Here is a 20,298-nt window from a genome sequence, read left to right as displayed (position 1 = left end):
TGGAGTCTCTGGCTCCTCTCTCCTGTTCCTCCTCAGGAGCATAAGGAAGAGCCGTGTGCTGGGCCTGAACCACCTGGGCACTAATGCCCTTCCAAGAAAAAAATTAACACAAGGTACAGTTGAACTCTCCTGCTGAACTTAAGCCAAATACCCTTAACTGTTGTCACTGCCTGGGTCATCTTTCCAGGCATAATTCAAGATTATTTTCCTGTAGGGGCAATCATTAAGTGCTATTATGTGCATTTTACATAACTGAGAGAAACTGCTCAAAACCACACAGAAACCAATCACATCAGCCAGGAGCAGAACCCAGCATTCCCATGGAATAGTGTTACCAAACCTTTAATTCATTGCTAGTATTTTCAAGAAGTGCTTTTGAAGACTGAAATGTGAATTCAACAAAAGAGGAACACAGCTCTCCACCCGTCAGAAAAATCTTTCATTGTATGTCACATGTTTTTTGTCAAGTAGAAGAATAATACTTTCCTTTGTAATAAAATACAATAGTGATGTCAGGTGGATCTCACTAATAAAGGTAACCTTTAAAACTAATAGAAATATCTCCTTATCTATCAGTAAATTTGGGAAATATATGTAGAGATGATCAGAACCAGTTTTCAAAAAATGGACAAAATAATTAGTACTTTTACTAATGACCTTTAATTTCCAAAAGTCTTTTAGTGGACTTAAAGGTCCTTAGTGCACAAGTGACATCAATCTGGAGATCAAAAGGCATTAATAACCCTTAGAGGGCCTTAGAGTCATATCTGTAACATATTCTCTGCTGAGGGAGGAGGCAGGCAAAAGGAGCAGTCAGCAGCAGAGGAATCACTGAGTCTCAGTTGCCTTCAGGGAACATGACAGACCATGGAAATATTGTTTGGGTCAACATTTTAAGGCACCCTCTGAAGGTTCCACTAACCATTTCATAATGAGCTACCCATGACCTGAATTCTTATCTTGAAAACAGACCCAAAGAGGACCAATTTTTCACAAGGAAAATTAAAAACAATTGATACAATTTATGTCCTTATAGAAACTGCTGCACTGTTTCACCTGTAATGTGCTTAGTGAAAACGATGATAAAGCATCTGTGACAGATTTTTGTTTCTCTCCATCATGCAATTAAAATCTCTAATGTTCACAAAACCTATTAAGTACACAATGTGGGTCATGACTCAGAGTGCTGATAACTCAGGCTATAAGCTACCTGCAAGATACCTGGATTCCTTCTGCTTGCTAAAATGAGTAAATCAAAGTAAGCCCCTATCCTTGTTTTTGCAAGTCTTTGAAAACAGCAGCCAAGAGCTTGAGTTATTAACAATTTCAATGGGCACATGATGTCACAGCAACCATTGCTAAGTCTCACAGATTTTAGAGCAAGTTTGCACTGCCTAAGCTACAGTGGTGTCTGAAACCAGGTCTGCTTGCTCCAACTTTCTTACTATGCAATTTCCTGTCCATCAGAGAGTGCCTAGGATCCTTCCAATATTTCTGCTAGCATGAATTAACGAAGAAAGAAGTCCCATTGATGTGCTGTACTCATCAGTAAGCAAATGCTATCAATAAAAAATTAGTTTAATGGGCGATTTGTGTGTTTTTTGTTATGCTGGCACATTAATTGAAAACTAGCAGGAGAACAAGATGACATAGTTAGTGCCCATTAACCTGCTGGAATGAGAGCTATGTTGCTGATTGAGAATCATTAGGTTCTACCTGTGGTGACTCTTGCCAGTAAGAAATAAAGATCTTAATAGAGCTTTTATTGCACTTGACTCTATTACACAGTAAATTCAGGTTGCTAATATTATGTGTAATTTCAGTGTCTAGTCAAACACTGTTTCAATACGTGCTCAGATTTTTGCCTTCTGAAGAGAAATAAATTATGCTGAAAGATGAATGACATGAAAAAAGTTACTTTTTCTTCACTGCAGTGTGGCTTAATATATGTAGGTAAAGAAAGTATGATTCCAGTATGATTCCTTCTAGAAACTGAATTTACAGCATAAACTCCCATCAATCACCACAGTCATCTAAATAAAGGCCAGCTGGATCACTGTGCTGTTTTTCTACTTTTTCTTCCTCTTTTCTCTGATACTTATTTTTCCTCCTATCGTTTCACACATCCATGCTTGTACTTTTGGGAGTTGCACTTACCAGTTGTGTGGCTAACAGTGTCTGCCTGGCTGCTATTCATCACAAAAATAAAAAAAAAAATCTCATCTGAACCATGTAAGAATGGCTGTAACTGTCTCACTTTGCCTAATACAGACTCCATGAGGAGTGGAAGAATAAAATAATCATAAGAAAGAAGAGTGGGTTATGTAACCTATACAGTCAAAACTTCAAAGAGCTGCAATTACTGCAACAGAATCTGTCTTTTTGTAGTATTTTGGTTTGGATTGATGGCTGTTTTTCTATGCACATTAATTCCACATTTGGTAACTTGAAGCAGATTTCCTTGCTCAGGAACTGTGCAGTTGTAATCTGTATCTTGAGAGTAAAACACCCCTTCTAAGTCAGCATCTTTAGGGAAAAAGTGTCTACATTTATCTCATAAAAATATGGAGCTGTTCCTAGATCCAGCAAGATGTGCAACCACACCTGAATTCATTCTCTTTCTAAGCTTGGCGAGAAAGGTCTCATTGGGGACAATGACTAGAACAGACAGGTCTGTCACCTGTGTGATATCTCCTGGGCTGATTCTCTCATCCCAGTACGAGTATTTTCACTGAATTTAGAAAATCAAGACTAAATTTTTCAAATATTATTTCTGTGCTCTAAAGGAATAGATATAAGTAAATATTGAGGGCCTGAAGGGAATCTCTGGGGTTTATTAAGGGATCATAAATGACAAAGCCACCATCATGAACCAGAAATGATAGACAAGTGGGATTGTTTATTGCTGTAGTGGAACAGGCTGCAAAATCACTTTAGACAGGGGTACTTTAGAGTAGCTTAATCAGGTTTATGGTATGTAGAAACACAGACAGGCATATGTTCCTACTCCAGCATATGCCATCTATCCACACTTAAAAGGGCCGAGACTGACTATCATTAAGTGGGACTGAAATATATTATAATAACTAACTTTAAAACAAGTATGAATAATAAAAATTTCATTCAGGCAACAAGAGCACCTCATTAGCAGCATCCTAAAGCTCATGCAGCCTGACGAAGTGCAGACACTCTCTGGGGTCTGGATCCCGGGGTATTAAAGCTCAGTCAGTTTTACATTTACTAACACAAACATTTTAATTTCCAATGTTATCATGAGACATGCAGTAGAAGTACTCTGCAACTAGATTCTCAAGCAAAAAATGCTTACACAATATTCCTCTGGGCCAAGTGATTACTCTCTCTCTGTCGTATAGTAGAAAATTGCTTTTGTTTTAGTAGGAGATCTTTGTTACCAAATGCAATCTGATAATTCTATTTTCCAAATCAAGAAGCTGTACATTTTCTTCCAGCCACTAAAACTGTTCCAGAAGAAAAAGGTAATCTCATAAAAAGAAATAAAACCAGCAGATAATAGTCCAAAAGAAAATTCCTCATGACAGACATACTTAGTGTCTTCACTACTCTTCTCTCCAAAGTCTGAATTCTCTGAGAGGTGTCTGCAGATGAATCAGCAAAACAACGTATATGAATATCTATTCTTGGTCAAGTATTACTTGAGATTGCATTAATCACTAATTTTATTCCTAACTAAAACAGGCTGGGGATGTCTCCTCAAAAAGGCAGTGCTAATTATTGATATGCAACATTTTGAAATATAAAAGGATGTGGGTATGCGGGCAACAAAATCTTAACTTTCATTTCTTGTGACTACAGATATTGAATTTGCTTTCTCATTACATTTGCTTTCAGATACCAGGTTTGCAGTCAATAACATGAAGAAAATTTGGGGGAAAAGGTATAGAAGAAAGCAAGAACAAAAAGAGGACAAGGTAAAATAGGTCAACTAACATGAAATTACTTGGTTAGAATTTTTGAGTAAAGACTCCTGAAAAAAGTGTTGGAGTAATTGCCCAGCTCCATGTTAGAAATTTTCTAACTTTTCATGAATATCTGTACATCATGTTATTTACTGAGATAAAAAGAAGGTATCCTCTTTATATAAAAATATAACCTGTCAATTTCTTCCACTTTTACGTACAAAATTTTATATACTCACATCAGTTACATTGCTATTTTTGCAATGCTGACTTTTGCAACATCTGAATTTCTAAAACTAGTTTCAAACTTTTTCTGGGGAATTTTGCAGTACATGAATATATCCAGAGATGAAGAAAAGCATAAGTCAAAATAATTTTACAGTTAAGGTTATCTTTCAAAAATATAGTCATGTTATATTGAAATAATCAACTACTGAGGCTACAGTTGAGGCAAAACTAATGCTAAATCAGCCCTTTATTTCTTATGCAAATTGCCATGACAGGCCTCCTTTGGCATTAATAACTCTTAACAATTAATTTCTTCTCAAACCTCGAATTCATTTTGACACACACAGCAGGAATAACTCTATCTCTAACATTTTGGAAAAAAATGCCATGCCATTTTAAAAAAAAGTTATAAAACTACAGTACCGGGATAAGTTAATAAATGGCAACAATCATACAGAGTTACAGAGAAATTAAACACAGAAACACAAATACTCATGAAAGTCAACACATGAATTCTTTCATATGTAGTTTAAATATAAAAAAGAAGAAATCTAAAGTTTCATTAATTATCCTTGAAGAAAGATCATTAAAAATTCATGTAGTACAAAATACATTCCCTACTCTTCTATTAGATGAACAATACAATAATTCACAGACTGCTACATTAAGTGAAAGACAAGCTCATTGCAATAGCAGGTGGTGTCATTATATTCTGCAATAAAAAGAAAACTTCAGATTTTTATGTACTTTCATACTTACTAGAAGACTCTTCTTTTTAGGACATAAAGAAATGCAAAAAAATGAGAGATGTTCTGATTAAAAATTCCACAATATCAGGCTTCTATAAAATAGAATATAAAATCTGGATTTTTTTATTTAGTGAACGCATTTGGAGTTCCCTGCTTTTCTACAGCTCCAGCAGAATATAGTCCTTTTCACCAGAAAACATTTCACTGGATAAACTGAGAACATGTGATCGATTTCTCATGTCTCCAGGCCTCTGAGCTATATGGTGCTGTGTTCTAAGGTGTTCAGACAGCTACTTCAGAATGGATGATGTAGAAATAGGTCTCAGTACTGTTAAAAATGGTTTGCACTAATTATTTACGTATACTATGTAAGCCCACTATAGCCACTGCTGCTCTGTAGTCCTGGGAAAGAGTAGAGAGCTTGTGAAACCCTAGTCCTGTTGCATCTGGAACACTACAAGTCTTTCTGAACTGTGCTATGTATCAGTATCGTAAGGATTAAGGAATGCATTAGCAGTAATACCAGTAACAGCTTATAAAATGCTTATATTTTAAAGCCACTGCAGATGAGAAGCACTTCAATGAGAATCAGATGTACAAAAATGATAAGAATTTTAAGTCATGAATGGAAGAGAAACTGTGAATGAAATCACAGAGGCTTGAAATTCCCTCAAACACACTGTTGACAGCAAAGCAGAAAGCCAGCCATGATAATACTTACGTCATAGCTTGATAAATGTATTCAATTCCGTAGCGCATTGCAAACTCATCCACAATTTCTTGGGCAGCGTCATCGAAGTACACCTTCCAGGCCTCATCCCCCTTCACTTCAGGGATCTTCACCACACCGTTAGACTTGACTTCCGTCAAGTAATGGAACAGATTCTAAAGGTAAAAAATACTCTGGACATGAAATTTTGGCTGTCAAGAAGTATTCCAAAAAATACATCCTACATATATCCTCATCCTACATATATCATCATCATCATACACCATCAATATGTTAAGTGTTAGTCCATTTTTTAATTATTTATTTTTCCAAAGACTGCCTCCAACCAGTCAGCAGACTTGTGATTTAGCACATTGTATCTCCTTGATATAAAGTCCTGTCCATTTACTGGCACAGAAGGACTGCAACATAAAATAGTGCAGAAACTTCTCTGTTATATGCCCTTGTTAATGAATGAAATAGTGATGTTGTAATAGTTATTACAGAGCGTTTCAATTTGAATTTTATCTGTGACCAATAAATTTCAAATTTATTACTTAAGTTCTTAAGTTACAGGGAGCTAACAGGAATACTGTAGGTGCCCCTCAAGTTGTGCAAGGTGTGCAATAAAGCTTAGATTTAGCACCCTTGGGGGCAAAGCTAGGATTTGACATTCATGGCATTGAATGCTTCTCAGATTGCCTAGCTGCATATGTATCCACAAAATCCACAACTCCATATGAACCTACAATATCCAACACATTTTATTTCCTATTTTCAGTGATTGAAAAAAAACCCCTAAAACTTCAAAATACTTTCAGTTTTGCTAATTAGCTCATAACTGTCTCTTGTATTATCTTACAGCATTGAATATTGTCATTTACTTCATAGGTCCAACATTTGCAATTTCAGGTTAAAATCTATCAGCAGAAATGCCCTAAATATCTGATTTTACGAGTGGTGAACAATGGTTTTTGTGGTAACATGTTAGCGGTGAACTTTCAGACATATCTTAGTTATCAGCTTGCAGAAACTACTTTTATTTCCAGAATAGAATTTCTACATGGATCACTATTTGAAGGAAGGGTAATCAATTACAAGGAAAATCTTTCAGAAGACACACCTATTTATCAGTGATTTTTTTCAATGTCGACAAAAGCAAACCAGATGAAAGGAAAATTAGGTATTATAATATCTTTGTCTTACTCTCCTTTTTCTCACTCTCCAAAATATGAATTACTGTAAAACAGAGGTACTCCTTTACAGTATACTTCTGTAATATATATAGAAATGTTTGTATATTTCTGATGTTAGCAATTATATATCAAAGTGCTAAACCAAAAACAGTAGAAGGAGAGTTTATCTGGCTCAACCTCTTTCTAACACCTCTTGGCAGGAACAATCTCTTTGTTGGTCTTATTCTGCCCTTGCCTCTTAACCTGATACTTCCTGAGCAATACAGAATGGGAAATCCAAAATAAAGTTGTCCTGAAGTACAGCAGCAGTTATTTGTTTCAGTGTTCTAATGTTTTGTAGGCTTTTTTCCTTATCTGTGCAACAACTGAACAGTAATTTCTATACTGTATACTATAATTTCTCCAACATACCTCATGTAGACAGGTGTACTGCACATGATAGGGAGCAACTTTCTCCTCTCCTTCAATTTCAACATTGATTTTCAGTCTAATGGCACCAGAGACAGCCGATTTATCTGTTCGCTTTTCTGAAGAGTGGAAAAAGAATACATTAGTAACTGCCAAGAGCACATGTATGTCATATGAAAAGCTTTCATAAATCATTCTGGTTTAATCTTTTTAAAGCCAGGAAGTCCTGTTGTTGAAGACAAGAATTTTTTTCAGTTTTTTAGTTTAGGTTTTTTAGTACCTCATGTTCAGTCCACAAAATAGAATATCTAACTATGAAGTAAAAATCTTATTTTATCTGCCATATCCAAACAAGGCTGCACAGCTATTTATTTACTACTTTCTGCTTTTCAACTGAAATTACTTGAATTTTCTACCTGATAGCTGTATTAAGTATTGTTATTTTCCTTTAGTTATGAAGACTTTACCAACAACCTGGCATGATGTGTTGATTCTGGTAGATGCCCACCAAAGCTGCTCTATCACCTCCCTTCCTCTGCTGGACAGGGGGTAGAAAATCTCATGAAAGCCTCATGGGTCAAGAGAAGGATGGGAAGCAGATCACTCACCAATTACTTCCATGGCCAAAACCAGCTCAACTTAAGTGAAAATCAATTTGTTACCAGTGACATCAGAGTAGAAAAATAAAACCCAGATGATAAAACACACCTTCCCCTCACCCATCCCTTCTTCACAGGTTTACTTCAATCCTGATTTTCTCTACTCTTTCCCTGCCAGTGACACAGGGGGCAGTGAGGGTTCTAGTTTTCATTTTTAAATCAACCTGTAATGTTTTATATTTTAGAAGTTATACATTGGTACCAAAGCTACATATTTCGAAGCCACAAAGTTAAAGACAGTAAGACTCTAACTAAATTTGTTTGGAAAAATCAGTAAGAATCATACCTAAATTATACCATACATCCATTTCTCCACTCAGTGTTCTTACTTCAATGATTGTTTGCCCGAGAAAGTCATCTGATTCCTTTTTGAAATGCTGTTTTACTCTAGATTTGATATCATCATCTTCATCCCATACTCTTACTTTTATTCTGTCTGTGGAGTTATGACATTCACTGGAAAAAAAAATATAAAACACAAAATATGAGTTTATATATAAACTATCTTACTCTGTACTGCTGTCTAATTCATTAAATTCAATCTCCACACACTTGCTTAACTGCACCAAATGTCAAAGCACAAACTGCAACATCCAGAGGTATAAGAGACCATCCCAGATTGCTAAGGACAAAACTAAAATTACTATATAAATGAGAATTACTATATATAAACAGAATAACTTGATTGAATTATATATACATAGAAACGGTATTTAGGAATGTCAATAACTGCTCATTAAAATTTTCAATTTGAGATTCATATTTCTTCATGCTATTATTTAACAAATATCTTAGGAAAGATACAGTTAGGTCAGGTTTGTTTGCTTAGGAATACCATGTAGTACATACAGTGAACTACCAAAGTAGTAGTCTGGAATAATACAAAAAGCAAGAAAAAAATTAAAGAATATCTCCAGTGTGTGTCAGGACGCTTTTGTAAAAAACCAAGAAGTATGCACAAACATCCCAGCAAGAAAAGAAAAGCAATCAGAAAAGCCCAGGAAATTAAGCTGCTTTTTTTAAAAGATACATTAATGTTTCTCAAGACCTCCATTCCCTGGTAAGGAGAAAGAGTAGGGACCAGGCCATGTTCTAAAAAAGTTCTTGTAAATTGAAGTGGCTTACTAACCCCTCCTGGGTTGAGTGGATTTAAGAAACTGCTGCATGGATGAGGGAATGAGGTGGCTTCACTTGCAATCTGTAGAGTACACAGTGGTTAAAAATTTTTACTCCCAGTTGCACCCTGCATTTATGTACACAGAGATTGAAAAGAAACTCTATTACTGCTTATTCTGATAAGGCACAATGAGGACTGTTTGCTATTCGCTGGTGAGGGCTTTTGATCATTCTACTGGAGCATCCCAACACTGATTGCAGAGGTTTGGGTTAGTGAAAAGCTTTCTGCTGATGTTTGACTTGTACAGAGCTGACATCAGTTAAATCCATTCTATACCCATGCATCCATATGAAGGATGTTTTTAATATCCATTCACTAGTGCTACACAAATATTTTATATATTACATATCTTTTTTTAACTTTAAATATGACTCTGAAGCATAGCAGCAAATTTTCATCTTCAGCAGGGCCTTACTTTGACGCTTGATTAAGAGTTTTTACTTAAATTCTATTCCAGACACTATCCCTGCTTAGTGATATGTCTCTGTTTTCAGTGTTAAAACAGTAATACTCCAACTTATCTTCCAAGCAGCACCCCTCAGGGGTATTCTAAGAATTAATTAGTGGTGGTAATGGGCTTTGAAAGTATAAAGTGCTGTAAATGGTATTATTACTGTCAAGGCCAATCAGACACTAAAAATGGCATGCACAGCCTTTACTCTACCACACTGTGACATCATTCAGAATCACAGAAATCCTTCTCTCTGTATTCCAGATTTTAACTCGTATATAATTCTGGTAATTAAAATGCACATTTTTCTGTGATTAGCAAAATTAATAAAATGCAGTTTCCTTTTGTCTTAAAACTGGCTTCCCTGACATCCTACCAACCACAGTCACCTATTGAATAGTGGGAGTATTCATAAATCACCTCTTGAACTCCTGGTATCTGTTATGGGGTGAGCTCATACTGAGGACAGTCAGGATCTCATCTCTCTCTGACCACATATTTTCAAAGAACAGGATAGACATGCTATTTGGCACTCTGTGAAATTTCTCTGATTGACTGATCACAAAATTCAAAAGCTATTGGCAAGGACATACAACATATAGGAAGATAGAGATGGATCAAATGAAGATCACTTAAGAAACAAGCCTAAACCCAGAAACCATTAAATTCTCCTGAAATGTAGCTCTAAGTTACTGTGTAACATTGCTGAAGTCCTGAATTGCATTTAGCTGTGCACCCAACAGAAATAACTGACAGGGGATTTCTGTAGCGATGTATATCTGTCACTGGTGAGGTGACAGATATTTATGTGTTTATGTGATCCTCATCACCATACCTGTGCTTTAAATAGAAATCATATTCCTGCTTTGATTCTCTGGCAGATGCTGCATATAAAAAGTCACTGTGTACTTCAGCACAAGCATATTTTTATTCTCATGAGACAACACAAATTTCCCTCTGATATACACTTAGCTGATTAAGAAACATTTATTCAGATGGTCAAGATGACTGTACTGTTCCCTGATATCCTCAGTTGTCCACAACATCCTTTTTTCCTTTAATCTTTAAACTAATCTCTAGGTTAGTGAAACATGGCGAGACCTGGCAGAACCAATGTGTTAACTCGTGTTCTTCTTTGCGTCAAAACTTCAGCACAGAGTCAGCTGTATGTTTGTAATGTTCCTGTGCAAGATCACAAAAATAGCATGGATTTGTGTTTAAATACTGAAGAGTGGATGAGCAAACATTTCCTCCTGGCCTGCCCTGTGGCAATGTGACTGCAGGGAGATTTACTGCTGAAGTTACAGAGCTGTCTCTGAATGATCCTACTTACCTGCCCAGACTCAGAAGCAGCCCTATGTAATGACATGCATGTTCTGCTTTAGTCACTGCTAACATCTGTCCAGAAGCTCTGGGTGGAATTCCTACTTTTGTTTACTCCAGGATAATCAGCCCAGGGAATTAAAGGCTAGACAACATATGCTAGTTTCAGTGTTTCTCTTCTAGCCGCTGTGTTTTATATGCTCAGTAAAAGCATTCACAGAAGTGTGATACAGGAAGATGAGGCATGAATTGTTCTCTACTACTCAAAGAATGAACGTACTGATACTTCTGAAAACTAGAGAAGCTGCAGTCTATTCAGAGATGCAAGACAGAAGAGACAGTTTTAATAATTTACCAACAATCTGGTGACACTACATTACTTCTGCATTTCCAGAATGCCACACAGACATGAAATAATCCTCACAGAATTCCAGCTTAGTCTAAGGGCTAGAGTAATAAAGCTGTATAATAAAGTATCTTTACAACAGAACCCCAATGTAAATTTAGTGTTAGATGCACTGGCATGACCTGATTGTACATCTCCTCTATGACATCTGCTACCAGTGTTAAAATGACAACTAAGTGATGCCGTGGTACCATCAGTAAGTTCAGGAAGCCACTTATTGCTATTATTGTCCCTCATGTTTATTATTATTGCCATTAGTGCAAGCCAGAATCAGATCCATACCATTCCACTTTGTTCTTAGGTGTTCACAGACAGTTCCATGGTCCCTCATGAAATCTCTTCCAGATCTTCATTAATCCCACTATTGGCAAAACTTTTCTGAAGTGTGGTTTAAACCTCTCTAAATGTAATTTGTGGCTATTACTTCTTGTTCTACTATAACAGTAAGCATGGAAAATAGATTATTCCTTTCCTCTTTGCAGGAGAAAGGATGTGTTTAAAGACATCCTTACCTCCACTACTTGTCTCTTCTCTAGTCTGGACAGTCCCAATTCTTTAGCAGTGTTGTCACGGGCCATGCTTTCTGATAAAGTAGAATGAGACTAATTATGCTTTTTCTTGCATTATTTTTACTCTGTCATAACAAAAAAAGAGTTGTATAAAATTAATCTGGATTGACAGCAGTTTGAAAAAAAGTCTCAGACCATGCACGTTGTACTTAGAAAAACATTATCACTGAGCACACAATTTATCATTGCAATTGCTTCTTAGAGGTGGTTCTGCTCTCTTGATTTGGGCTGAGGCTGTGAGATACAGTTATTTTAATTAGCAGAATGTCTCTCAGAAATTTGGCTGATTACTGAAGAATTTTCAGAATGGATGAATCTAGTAAACTAATGTGTAGGTTTTATTACTCAATTTGTTTAATGTAATATAATTCTTTGTAATATACTCTTGCTTAGAAGGCAGTCCTTGAGCTATTTCAACAATTCTGGCAAAACTGTGTTGAGATATGACTGGAAAATGGAGCACCATTTAATCAGTTAACCAATCATGTTATCTTTAGGTACAGTGAAGACCATGTTTTTTAAAAGCCAGTTCAGCAGATCAAGAATAGTATAAGTATAAAATAACAGCTGAAAGGGACTTCGGTGAAGCCCTTTTGGCCACTGACAGTAAATATTGCTTTAAATGAATCCACTAATAATTTATTTCAAAATAAATGTGTGGGTTCTCAGCCTTAAAGTAACTCTAAAGAAAGAACATCTACAGCTGGATGACTGAAATCAGTTTGAACAAATGTTTTCATGCACTGAAGGTAGCAGTATCAATCCAATGAAGGTATTTATTAGAGCCCTTACGCTGTCTTAGTGGCAGCCAAAATAGGAAAAATAAATATTGTAAATAATCATCCAGTTATTTGAAAGACCTCTGTATTATACAATTGTATCTGAGGTATTTCTGAATTGTCAGAGGAAATGTGGTACCTGCAAAGTCAGCAGAGCAATTTGGGCATGGTACTAGCCTAGACAACACCGTCAGAAAAAACAGATTTCTCTGTATTTTAGCAATCAACTGTTGAAAGTAGTCAGGAAAACAATTAGAGTAGACTTTTATTATAGTGCATCAATCTAAAGGTTTCTACAAACCCGAGAACTATACAGCCAAAATATATCTTCCTGTAATTAAGAAAAAAAAGAGAATGCAGTCCCTTTTTCCTGTATTAGACACCACACTCAACCAGAAAAAGAAGGTGACAGCTGCAGGACTCTTCCTTTGCTCTGGCATTGACAGAAACTCCCCTATCTCTGATGTTTCATTGAAAAAGCCTCCAAAACTTCTCTGTTATCTCATTTCTAATAATGCCAGGAGAAAGGATCAAAGCCCTTAGCACCTATGTTGCATTCATTAAATGAACATCTGCTGGCCTATTTACTTCTCTACCTTGTGCACCAAAAAGCTCTATTTTATTTATGCTTCATGAGGTAGCCTGTTAAAATCTATGCCAGTGGCCCATGGCCTTTTAGCAGAGGGTCAGACTACATTTTGTTAGAAACATTCTCTCACTGTTACCATGCAATCATATCTGGGTTAAGTGTGGTTCTAAGAACTAGAACACTGCCCTCACTCCATGTGGTATGGCAGAGCAAATGCACAGAGGGGAGCCAATGTTTTTTCCAAGTCCTTGTTTTGGAACAGATGGGAAGATTTAAAAACATGTTTTGGTATAGCTAAGTATAATATTGTAATATTTTTGAGACATCTTATTTCTGCATTTTATGATTTAAAAGTTATAATGATGGTTAATATTAGATTTTAAACAGGATTTAAATATCAATTACCACTAATAGAGCCTAATTTAAATAATACTTCCTGAATCAATTAAATAGTTGTATTGATCTACTTTAGATTTTAATCTTCTGGTTCAACATTTATAGTTTATTTAATACAATTTAGAATTTCTCCTATACTCTTGTAGTTGAAATCCAAAGCATTAAATAAGCCAGGGAGATTATTTCAGAAAGCACATGTGCTATAAAAAGGTTGGAAAATGTATTTAGTACAAGACAGTTGCTCAGTAGGTTCATGCTATGGTAAGGTTTGGGAGGGGGGTATAAATTTTATTCCTAGGGCGGCATATAATTGGTAATATTTAGTGCTGGGAAAAAAAAAAAAAAGAAAAAAAAGATCAGCATATTTTCAAGTTTCCAGGGATTTCATTGTAGCCCTGCTCACATCTTTGAGAAACTACATTCAACAAACTTCCTACAAAATTTGCTGAATTACTCATCCGATTTTTAACATTACACAATCCCTACGATTAAAATGCAAGAAAGTAATTAATCTCCTACTTTAGGTCACTCAAAGACATTCAGTGATGGATGACACTTCAACTGTTACCAGAGTAACACAGTTAACTCAAAAAGAAAATGCTTTCTGGAGAGAGGAAGCTCGTAAAAAGTTTCTAGGTGTCTGTTTTCTCTAAAATACCTATACATTTCTAGTACAAGTACATTCTAGTACAAGTGTTTGGAACTGTGAAAGGAATGGCATTCATTGTTTAATTCAGCTAGATTTTCTAGTACCTTTTCCAGAGAAATAGAAGCAGCATCTTGGACCAAAACCCTTTCAAACTCTACTGAAACAATAATGTTCTCCTCAGTGAGGTAGCAGGTTTTGGTCAAAAACCAGGCAAGTCCTAGATAATAAGAAGGTAACCTTATGACATTGCACCTTCTCAAAGGAAACAGGGCTCTATTTCAAATGCCTGAACCCTCACAGAAATTGTTTGCACAGTTTATGTAGATAGGAACAGAGACAACTTTTTCCCGTCTTTACAGGAGGAAAGAAATATGAGAATATGCTAAACAATGCCATTGTACCATATCCTCCACATCTGACTTTTGGAGACAATACTCAGTATTCTAAAAGTATGGACATTACAAACACACCAACCCCATGCCTGGAGCACACCAGTAACTAGTGAACTCCCCAGTCACACCTCAGAGAATCACAGTGTCAAATAAAAACCCGTTTACCTTGCACGGTCAGTATCTGACACATAGGAAAGCATTTCTAATGACAATAATTGGTGTGTAAGGTTGAAGCATGAAAACTGTTACTTATGTTCCCTTAAAGATAAGAGTAATTAGGCACCACCAACAGATCCCAAAGATGACTTACTTATAAGCTGCATGATCACTATCAGATAAAGCCACAAATTTTGATGCTCTCTCCATTTAAAACTTTCTAATTTGCTCTGAATATGCATAGTACAGACAAAGCATACCTTCAAATTAAGCTCATATTTCACTTGGTAGAGTTATATTACCCAAATGAAGATTTTTAAAAAAAAAATATCAACAGCATTTTCTATACTTACAAATAGAATTTTTCATCCCATACTGGATTCAAATTTCCAAAAATAGTTTTTGTTCTTCGTTTGTTTTTGCCAACTTGCACTGTAACATATGGGTCACTTGAGCCGGTTTTGTCCTTAGCCTGTAAGCCCTGAGCACAAAGAACTGCGACAAAAGGAGAGAAATGTGCTTTAACCTTCATAGCCTTTATTGCCAAGGAGTAAATGAGAGTGACAACAGCAACAGGAAACAAAGGCCTCAAAGTGAGGGTTTGTGAAGGAAAGGTTTCTGCATTATTTTCCCCATGTCTGTACCTCTGGAGACTGACAAGGCTCGTCTAACTACCCTTCTGGACTGTATCATATCTTAAAATATAGTTTAATAGTGTAATAAATATAAAGATTCACTACTGAGCACCAAACAAATACTTTTCACGCATAATTCAAATACTTTTCTCAAACTTTGGTTTAATCAAAATTGCAAGGAATTGTTGTATAACTTGTCTTGAGTCTGACGGTTCCCTAAAAATCCCTGCCCCCCAATAAATAAATAAAAATTTCCAGAATTTCTTCAAAGATCCAACATTTCCAAAGGAAAACCTCCAATAATATAAAAAATTTGCCCTGTGGTTTATGGAACTAAACATGATGGGCATGGCTATCATTTGTCATTTGTTCTTTTAAGAGATGAAGCATGATTTTTAGAATATTTTTTATACTACCACAGAAAGGGTGACAGTTCAGATCAATTATAATCAAGTCTTTATGTATTCGCTATCCTTTATGAGAGTTAATGTGGGTGTATAGCTAATAGATATGAATTTAGTGACAAATATAAATACATAGAATTTGATTTTCCACCATAATTCATGTAAGTGGAAATCTCAGGAGAAAGAACTGTCAAAAGCAGCCTACCAAAGCCAGAGAACTGCAGCTAAAATGCTTGCTCTGGTTCTTACCATCCAGCAGCAGTTGGCTTTGTTATTTTGTACATATTATTGAAATCATCTCAGTGGTAACATTTTGTTAACATTCTCTAATGTCAATCATTTTGGATAATGAAGCTCCCTTGGCGTGCTCAGGAGAATGATTACCTAAAAATGGCACCTTGCTCTGCAGATCAGCTCTCGGTGTGGGTTCAGTTGTATGTGCTGACTTCAGAGGAAGAAGTAAAATTCTGCTATTCTTTAACACATCCAATTTCTGAAAGCACTCTTAGGAATGAAATAACATTTTTTCTTCACCATTCACTCTAAACCCACATGGAAACTTTTAGAAGGCAAGGAAATATCCCTCTCCTATTTATGCAGTAGAATTAAGGGACAGCCTAGCAAAAGTCTTCAAGGATTAAATTGTATGTATTATACTGGCCTGAACACAAGACAGCCTTCAGTATCCTTAAGAGGTAGAATTAAAAATAAACATATGAATTAAACATGCCCCTAGTGCTTGGTGACGGTCCCAAAATTCCACAATTATTCTTTAGAGTTCCATGCACCACCTCTCAACCTTCAGAATAGCCTCTGTTTATGATGAGGTTTTAATTCAAAAACTGAACTGTCAAAGTCAGAGCTGGAAATCTTCATGAGCAACCAGGCTAATGCAGTTGGAAGCCATCTGGAATATGTTCAGAGTGAGCAGAATTATGCAACATCAGCATCACTAAAATGAAACACACCCGTAGTCAAGCAAAGTGAATGGATAATAAGTTTCAAACCAATGGGATCTGGAATTGCAAACTCAAGTGTTTTTTTAAATCATTCAAAGCCTGTTTTTTTGTGAACTTTAACTCTTGCAATTGGAGCAAAAACTCATCATTAGCACAGGAGATATTTGTAGGAGGTAGAGGAGATACATTGGTTTTACTCATCTTCCTTCCTATAGCAGTAGGATATAAAGTGGCTTTGGCAACTTAAAACTCAACTCTTGCAGTTGGCATCCTACAAATTCAACTGTTTGTAGAGGCACCAAGTATACAATTGAACACACAGTCCAATTCTACTTATAAAAAAATCTTGCTCCTGAACCAGGGGAATAGGCAAGAAAGAGCTCTTAGAACAGAAGAAAATTACCTGTGATAGTTATTTTTGCTGACCATTTGGATGTTCCATCCAAAACACTTTGTTTTGCTGCTTTTGTATATTGTACAAAATCTTCTTTAGAAATATTAAACATTTCCTGGATCACTTCAAACACCTCTGGTCTATTTTTCTCTCTAATCTTCATTCTTTCTTTCATAGCACTAATAATATTCTGTGTTTTGTCTTCTGCACCATGTTTGGAACTTTTCTCAGCTGCTCCTGAAATGAGAGAAAAGGTCACCACAGTTATGGAAAATTCATTTTTTCTTACTCCCCTCTGGGATCTCCAGTCAGCTCTTGGTACAGCAGTACCTGAAGGAGATTTTCGTTTCACCCAATTAATATTTCGTATATATTCTTTGTGATATCTAAAATTATAAGTTGATTTTGTTTAACATGAAGGGTTGATATTCACCTTTTTATACATAAAATTATTTATCAAACCAATACTATTCGGTGCCAATCAGTGGCAACGGATGGAAACATCTCAACATGAATACTAAGCATAAATTTGTGATCTCAAAACTCAATCATTAGACACCATACCTGTGGTATTAAACTTAGAGTCTCTGGAAAAGAGAACCTTTCCAAGAAAATAATATATCACAGGTATGGAACAGAGAGGCTCCCCTCTCCAATAAAATGGTCATTACTGATAATTTCAGTAAGTATATGAGGGTGGTAGAAGAGATCAAGAGATACTATCTGTGTGAGAATACTTCTAGACTGTGTTAGCCTGTGGTGGCATGTTAGGCAGAAAATAATCAGGTAACTTTGTGGGGACATCGTAACCACTACAATATTTATTGGTTTAAATTGGAGAAAAAAATATTTTAAGATGACCAAGCTGTTACAGATCTTGTTCAAAGTTCTTTTCGGAAGGGCTCTGGAGAGATTTCTCTAACAGATCTCAGAGGCCCTTCCAAAAAGCAAAGTGAAGTTCACCTTATAAAATGACCTTTTTCTGTCAGAGGAACAAGTTTCTGATCAATGCCTCTACAATATATTCTTGATAAAATCTCGAAGATCAGCCTTGCAGTTGAGTGTGAGAAAAGAAACATCAGACTTGTATGATCAGAATGGTAGGAAGCAAAAATTTGAATTCCTGAGGTGCTAAACAGGCTATTTCAACTCTTGATGAGATTAACATATAAAGCAAGATAGAAAAACACTAAAAAATTTATAATCAATGACACACTGCCACTTGCTATAGGCATTGCTGAATTTTGGCTCATGCTGTTAAACACTACTCAAAAGCCTGTGGCACTGAATGCCAGAATCATCATTATAATTAACAGAAGTACTTCACTCTTCCAAAAAGTCATGAAAACATCATCTAATTAGCCATCCTCAAATCCTGGGAGGATTAAAATATTATTGTTACCTTTAGAGGGTTAGCAAAATTAAAACAAAATACTTTTGAACAATATGTTGTGCAATTATAATTTGGATATTTCAACACTGAAGAAGCATAGAGTTCCTTTTTTCACAATACCGTCAAACACCAATATGTTCTTTATGAAGGAGTTTTTGGTGAGGCACTCAGCTCACAATGACTAAAGAAGAAATTATCAACTGTATAGAGCTGGAAAGGGTCCTCTTTCAGCTTAAGATTTCAGTGAAGTGTTACAAACAAATATTACATGCTTCGTTTTCTTCAGTTTTCAATGTCTGAAGGTTTCTTAGCACATTGGAGGGCAACTGATATCTATATAGAGAGAGATGTAAAGAGGGAAGGCATAGTGCTATAAGACTGGAAAAGCCTGGGTTGAAATACCAGATAGCAGTGATCCCAGACTGCCAGAAGGTTGAATTATGTGGCTTCTTCAAGGAGTTTTCCATGGCTACTAAATCTTGAGAAATCTTGAAAATCTCTTGGTCAGAGTACCTAATCTTTCTGAATATGGAAGACCAAAATTCTAGTGATTTAAAATTACCCAGACTGAAAAATTAGGAACAAGTAGAAATAGAATTATGTGCCACCATGAAACAAAATATCAGTTAAAAAATTCTCTAGTTTTAGAGAATTATATTTGATTACAAAAGATATGATTGCTGAGCTGCCATGGGAAACACAATAGGTCATTCTTAAAAGATGCAGGAGGGAACTTTTCATTTTCTGTCCTTCCTTAAAAAGTAGAAATACAACATAACTGAATGATAAATATTGGATACAATCTGAATGGCAATAACATATTCCTGTTAGATACCTTGCTTGTTTTTGAGACATCACAGATAAAACTGAAATATGTTTTAAAATATAACTTGCTTTAAGTAAACAGCTTTATACTCATTTATTGCAACTAGTTTTATATCCCCTATTGCTGACAACCTCTACTGCTGTCCATCAACAATTTTTTTCATGCAGTATTGATCAAACTAATTAAGACAATAGAGTAACTTACATTGCACAGGAAGTTAACAAGCTCTTTTTGCCCTAGGGACTGATAGAAACTCAACATGATTGAAATCAATTCTAATTTAATATTGCACCTAGTACGAGAAAGGGGTATCTTGTTGAAGATGAGAGAGCTAATGAAAGTGTTACTGTTTTTTTTCTAAATCTAATTTAGAACAAGTTTATATATTGACCCTAAAGATCTTGAGATGTGAATTAATTTCTACAGTCTACATTAGAAATCATTATAGATTAAAAAAAATAAATCACAGAAGTTTGAAGGCCAATACATCCTAATGATTATGAGATGAGCAAAAGGATGACTATGATAAAAATAACTATACTTCACTTTATGACACTGTTAGCATCAGCTTTCTCAGAAATAGAGGTTTAACCAGTTGGTCAATTCATTTTTTCAGTGGAAAACAAGGAACACAAAATTTTCAAAGTAGTATACTATGAACACTGAACAATTAATCTGTTGCAAAAAATACAACAGGATGCTCAGAAACTTTTGCATCCTAATGAGAAGAGTGGGATCCCTTATGTATGTTAAATATTTTAGCTGTAATTTGTCTTTTAGAGGTTTTGCTCTTTTAAGACTCAATGTTCAATGTTTTCAAGGCATTCATACTACAGCTGACTGACAATCTTACTTATTTTTTGCAAGCTCTCAGACTTATTATTCTGTATAATATCATATGTGTAAAAATTAA

General features: G+C 35.6%; 1 protein-coding gene across 2 annotated transcripts in view; it reads right to left on the bottom strand.

The window, feature by feature from the left end:
* The window catches only part of UNC13C (unc-13 homolog C), a 118,371-nt gene that overhangs the window by 63,116 nt on the left and 34,957 nt on the right, over positions 1 to 20,298 (bottom strand). For both annotated transcript variants that reach the window (XM_086848905.1, XM_086848906.1), the window contains exons 7-11: positions 17,176 to 17,403; positions 15,128 to 15,269; positions 8,174 to 8,343; positions 7,232 to 7,347; positions 5,637 to 5,800 (exon numbers count right to left, since the gene is read on the bottom strand). In XM_086848905.1, the coding sequence (XP_086705031.1) occupies positions 5,637 to 5,800; positions 7,232 to 7,347; positions 8,174 to 8,343; positions 15,128 to 15,269; positions 17,176 to 17,403 (820 nt within the window). The remainder of the gene's footprint in view (positions 1 to 5,636; positions 5,801 to 7,231; positions 7,348 to 8,173; positions 8,344 to 15,127; positions 15,270 to 17,175; positions 17,404 to 20,298) is intronic.

This window comes from Cyanistes caeruleus, chromosome 13 (assembly GCF_971803275.1).
Source record: "Cyanistes caeruleus chromosome 13, bCyaCae1.hap1.1, whole genome shotgun sequence".
Classification (NCBI taxonomy): domain Eukaryota; kingdom Metazoa; phylum Chordata; class Aves; order Passeriformes; family Paridae; genus Cyanistes; species Cyanistes caeruleus.
This window is presented reverse-complemented; position numbering and strand designations above follow the sequence as displayed.